The sequence below is a fragment of the Vicugna pacos genome, chromosome 6, assembly GCF_048564905.1.
Source record: "Vicugna pacos chromosome 6, VicPac4, whole genome shotgun sequence".
NCBI classification, from domain to species: domain Eukaryota; kingdom Metazoa; phylum Chordata; class Mammalia; order Artiodactyla; family Camelidae; genus Vicugna; species Vicugna pacos.
Genome location: NC_132992.1, coordinates 25,147,912 through 25,153,911, shown reverse-complemented (window position 1 = coordinate 25,153,911; position 6,000 = coordinate 25,147,912). Strand labels below are relative to the sequence as shown.

General features: G+C 41.6%; 1 protein-coding gene across 1 annotated transcript in view; it reads left to right on the top strand.

The window, feature by feature from the left end:
* The first annotated feature begins 953 nt into the window (after window positions 1-953).
* FAM98B (family with sequence similarity 98 member B) overlaps window positions 954-6,000 on the top strand; it is a 32,647-nt gene continuing 27,600 nt past the window's right edge. Inside the window, exon 1 of the mRNA XM_006201630.4 lies at window positions 954-1,086. Within this exon, the coding sequence (XP_006201692.1) occupies window positions 1,016-1,086 (71 nt within the window). The 5' untranslated portion in view covers window positions 954-1,015. The remainder of the gene's footprint in view (window positions 1,087-6,000) is intronic.

Genomic DNA, 6,000 nt, shown 5'->3' with positions numbered 1-6,000 from the left:
AGGGGAAAGGAACAACCCAGAAAAGTAAGTCTGCACTCAGGATAAGGGACTCCAGAAACTTACTTTCTTTAAATGAAGGCCAGCAAAAGAAACCAGCTAAAATCAAAACGCTGCAGCTGCGCATAAGAGAGAAGGACCCAGCGAAACTTGACCCAATGCTTATTATAATATAATTAACATTTCAGTTTGAGCCCCCTCCGGTGGATTTCTCTGTGCTTCATTGGTAAGAAACTGCCCGAAAGGGGATGGGCGTGCCAGAGCACGAGGAATCTGAGCTGTCAATCGGCCTGAGCACTCAAAGAACCTGAGCTGTTAATTAATCAGAGAAATACCCCTAAGCCAGGATAATGATGGAAAAACAAAGGAGCGGGGCCATTTTTCCTCTCTTGGATTGGCCTGCTCCCAGTTCTTGGGAGGGTGCTATCTTTTACTACCTTTTTACTTGACTAATAAAAATATTGCTTATATCATGCTTTCTGTCTCTCCTTAAAAATTCGTTTTTTTTCGGGTGACTAAGAACCGAGGTAATTTGTTTTCCTCCTCCTGGTAACAACTTCATCTACAATGTATAACAAAACAATATTTCGTTACATATTTCCTCCCCTTTATGTCTTCTTCAAAGGTGGAACATTGTCGTGTATATATGGATTTAAAAATTACATTAAGTACAACTCTAGCCCAAGGTAATTAATATTTCATTTCAGGATTTTTGTTATAAAGAGATCTGGAATCTGATAGGCTGAGAACAATTTGGGTAGAATCACGATGCTTGTTGCTAAGACAGAACACAAGGAAGCTTCATTATTACTTATTGTTAATATTTTTAAAAGTTAGCATTGTTACATAGAGCGCTTTTCGGCACGAGAGCAAATCGCCTCCGGGCGGGGAACGTTTCTGCCCCCGTCAGAGGCCCTCCTAGGCAATCTAGGTTGAGACCCCGGCCGGAACCTTGGCGCCGTGACGCTGGTTTCCGGCGGGCTCCTTAGAGCGCTGAACATCTTCGGGCCGTAGGACCATGAGAGGGCCGGAGCCCGGTCCCGAACCTACGATGGAGGGGGACGTGCTGGATACGCTAGAGGCGCTGGGGTAAGTAGTCCTGGGGCCGCCTTTCCCCAGAAAACGTAAGCGCTCCCTCTGCTTGGCTGCTGCAGTCTCCTCCCCGTGGACCTCCTCTGGGCTCCGGCCGCCGTTTGCAGGCCTCCTTCCCTGTCTCGCTGCTTCCGGCGCTGACGGAGTTAAGGGGGAGGCGGGAGAGAAATCCGTTTTTGGGGGTGGAGCAGGGCCGGGGAGCTGGGGCGCGTGGCCCCCTCTTCCAGACTCCTTGCCTCGAAGCTCTGCAGCGGGAACCCGCGGCGAAGGCGCCGAGCGGCCTGGCTGGCAGCACTCCTTTGGGGGAGCATGTCCGTGCCCCGCGGGTGGTTTTTTTGTTGACGTAGTTATCGCGCCCGTGAGGGGAGGCGCTGAAAGTCAGAGTACAGCTGCCGACTGTTATCGCCTACCTTGTACAACCTGTGGCTAATTAGGACTTGGCGCGAATCCCCTGCTTCCTTGACCCGAGAAAGGGTTTTAGTTCAGTTTGAGTGCGTTCGTTCAGCCGTTTTTTCCCATTCGTTACAGCATACTAACTTTGTATTAATCTGTATTCATTAATGCATATTTATGAACTAGGCAGAGAAAGAAGACAGTTTTTGGATTACTAGTAGTTGGCATAGTCGTGGGGACTACAAAGAGTTTACTTGTGTTTACAATTTAGAGTGGGAAGTGGTATGAGAACTCCTGGAATGATGTTAATACTTCCAGGCATGGGGCTCAGAACATGAAACATAGGCTCTCCCTCAGCCTTATCCTGTTTGTCTTCACAGCCCTTGGCCCTATCCCGAATTACCTTGCCGTGCACATTTATTTATTGTCTCCCTTCCCAAGCCCCCTAATACACAACTCAACTCCAGGAGAACAGGTGCTTTACTTGTCTTGCACTCAGCAGCATCCTACAACCAGGTCTGGTACAATAAATAGTGGTTGAATGAATGGGTAAGTGAATGTAGAAAAGTTCAAAGCAGAGAGTGCATAGAGGTATGCATAGGGCCAGATAGTTGAGAGTCAAAGAAATACACGTTAATTAAAGAGATTGGAGCCATCTGCACAATTGTTTGCCCTGCCACATGCTGGGGTTTCTTGACTAGGATAGGCTGTGCATTTGCGGTGTTGTCCTGAAGCCTGAACCACCCCTCCCCCACCTTATTTTCTTAAAACTGCGCTTGCTTCCCTATCAACTGCTTCTTTTGGAGCCTTATAATACCTACTTTGCAGTGACTCATTGACACAGAGCCTTGTACTTAGTAGATCCCGAATAAATGTTTGTCAGCTGAAGGAGCAGAGCCAGTGACTAGCATTTTTACTTCTGTGAAGTCCCTTGGAAATTTTCACTTACTTCGTTAAGTAAGTAACCAAAACCAAAAGTTAAAATACTTGAAGTGTTTAGGCCCCAGTATGAGCCCCCAAGTATCCAGATAAGACTAGTGGGATTCTGTAATAGTTGAAAATGGAAAGAAAATGCTTTTTTTTTTTAACCCTTCCTTCATTCCTTGAATTTGTCTATATTATAGGTGTTTTGAAAAATGAAGTTTGCTATGATCTTTTTTCAAGGAAAATTAGTTTCAGACTATTCAATGCAGATAGTAAAACAGTTTACACACTTTAGAATTGATTTTTCCTGGAATAATTGAGGAAAAAATTTTAAAGTTTGAATTTTCCTATAATGGTAATGAAATGTGAAAAAAAAGAGTAGTTTGTGTACAATATATGTTGTAATTAAACATTGGTTTAAGATAACCCATGTTGATTGTGAATGATGTATTTTCTATTGAGATTAAAACATTTAGGATATCAGTGAAGGTAGTTTGTCAGATAAAGTAGGAAATTAAAGGGGGAAAGTAAGAGGGAAAATCGAGTGAAAGAACAGTTTAGTAAAATAGTACATTGTAAATGAAAACAGAGTGGGAGTAACTTAGTTTCCTCATCTGTGAAATGAACAAGCTGGAACAGATGATTTCAGAAGTCTCTTTCAGTTCTGACAGTCTATGATTTTGTAGAACGGTGTATCTCAGTCCTTCTTGTGTATCAAAATAATGTATGGAGCTTGTAAAAAAAGTTCTTTTTCGGTCTGGTATATACTACAAATTGAGTGAATCATGATCTTCAGGGGTGTTTTTAAGAAGCTTCACAGTCTAGGTTGAGAACCGTCATTATGGAAGGAACTTTATTTCAAATATTTATTGAGAACAACACTGTTCTGAGAAGTCAGTGGTGAGCAAAACAGACTTGGTTCCTGCACCAGAAGAGCTTACAGTCTGGTGGAGAAGCAGACATGATCACACAAGTACCTACCTATAAACTAAAATAAGTGCTTTAAAGGAAGAGAACAGGGTGACATAACATGACAGGAGGACTTATGTAGTCTTAGGGGTTAGCGACAGATTGCTGAGGAAGTGACATTTGAGTTGAAATAGGATGGGTGAATAGGAGTTAACTAGATGAGGTTGGATGGGCAAGGAAAGGAGGACAAAGGTGTCCTTACAGTGAGAACAAAACATAAAAGACCTTGAAGTAGAAAGGAGCCTGATGTAGCTGGAGGGAAGAGAGCAGGGGCCAGTGTTAGAAGATTGGATTGGAGAGTTAGGTGAGGAACAGGGCATACAGCACCTTTTAGGCCATGTTGTGGATTTTGTTGTTTGTTGTGATAGCAGTGTGACATGATTGAATAATTTTAAATTAAAAAGGGGGAATGATTAGATGTCTAGTGTGAAAAGTTACCTCTGTCAGCAAGACGGAGAATTTTGTAAGTAATGGAGGCAAGAAGTGATGGTTGTTGGCCCTGGTTATGAAAAGAAGTCCATTACTGGTCTTATTGATTGGATATTAGAACTGAAGGAGATGACAGTATCAAGGGTTCATTTCTTCAGTAGATATTTATTGAGCACCAAAATGAAAAGATACATGTTTGAATCTAAATTAGACAGGTGGGAAAGTGAGGACAGCAGGGAGCTAGTAAATACAGAGAATGTCATGGGAACAATAGAATGGAGTAGAGATAATATCAAAGAAGAGTTGTAGGTGAGAGATCAAAAGAGCCAGCTGGAAGGATAGAGAGCAGGTTGTGGTCAGGGAGTGATGTGTTCAAATGAGTGGTTTTGGAAGTGGATTTAGTTCCAGGTGATGGCAAGGTCTGGGTGTGGCTTACTGTGTACTGGCAGAGCTTGGAAAAGAGGAGGTTAAGGAATTGAGTACTCAGAGTATTGGATAGCATATACATCTGGACTTTGAAGAAACTCAGTATAATTGAAAAAATAGAAATGGAGAGGAAAACTGGGCACAGGAAATGTTGAGTGTCCAAGACATTAATAGAAGAAAACCACAAGAGAGGGTGGCACATCCGCCTGGAGAGAGCAGGAGATATTTATAAGATAATGGGGGAGCAATAATATGGATGCTATATTAGGAAGCAAGGAGTACGAAACCCCCACCATCTGACCTTCGGGTGCTTGAGAGAGTACAGCACCCAAAGCTGGAGGTGGTGGAGATAGATTTTTCTGAGAAGACATTGACAATATGGGAGAGTTGTTGTTTACGGATGGAACGTAGTGGAAGAATTTGGGAAGCAGGAAGAAGTGGCAAGCTGGCAAGCCTGTGGGGTGGGTAAATGACAGAGGGGAAAGAAAGGATCTCATATTTTATATGTTGGTTGATGAAAATAGAAAACAAAGTAAATTAGACCTTGGCTCTGTCTTTGAGAAGGTTTGCTAGTGGCTCTACTGGACTGAAGATTTGGATTACTGAGCTTGAAGCAGTATCAGACCAGTAGCTATGGTTTGTGCCAGTGTATTTGGCTCTTGAGGAGTCTAGGCCTAGGGGAGGTGTCCCAATGTTTGGAATATGACTAGCACTTTCTTAATTAAATAAGAATTTATAGAACAAACTAACAGCATAATAATAATGCCTTTCTTACAGGACATTGTGACAGTTAAATGAGCTAATATACATATAGCACATAGTACTGGCCAGCATAAAATCAGTTCATAAATGTTAATTGTTATTATGATTATTAACTTTTGTTGTTGTTATTTGTGGGTTTTTTGTGGGGAGGGGAGGGAATTTGGTTTATTTATTTATTATGGAGGTGCTGGGGATTGAACCCAGGACCTTGTGCATGCTAAGCACACACACAACCACTGAGCTGTACCCTCCCACAGTTGTTATTACGATTGTTGATATTCAGTTTTGTTAAATGCATTTTTTTTTTCTTTTTTCCTGATTTGATGAGCTGAAGCATTAAGCATTACATATTCAGGATCAGTCTTTTCAGTGATTTAGTAAATTTTTGTTGAATTTTATAATTGGCATTTCAGTGATAATAACTTATCACCAATGGTATGAATAAGCTAAATTTTTTCAAGAGTTTATGATATTGCTTTATTGTAGAAATGAAAGCAAGTAGGAGGAAATAAGATGTTTACTGTAAAATCTCAGTGAGGGGCATTGTAGGACATAGAGGAAGAGTAATACAGGGGAACTAGTCTTGGCTGGGGGAGCAGAGACATGGTCTGGTCCCAGCTCCCTTCATCTGGCTGCATCACATGGCCAGGTTATTTGCTTTGTTTCCTTAATTAGTGTAGACAGAAGTTTAAGAGTTCACGTGGAACATTTGGGGTCAAATCTGGATTTAAATCAGAGTCTTCAATTATTTGTCTTTTGATGTTATCTTCTGGTCCTACAGAATTAGAAAATTAGGATAATACTAACTTCAAAGCATTGCTGTAAAGATTAGAGGAATTATTTACACACACATGCCTAGCCTGGTTCCTGGTCTGCTACTTAAGGCAGGTATCCTAACCCTCTTAAGCCTTAATTTCTCACCTGCAAATGGGGATTTGAAAATACTTACCCTTCATGAGATACAAACAAATAATTTAGAGAAAATGCAAATGGTCTTTAAACATATGA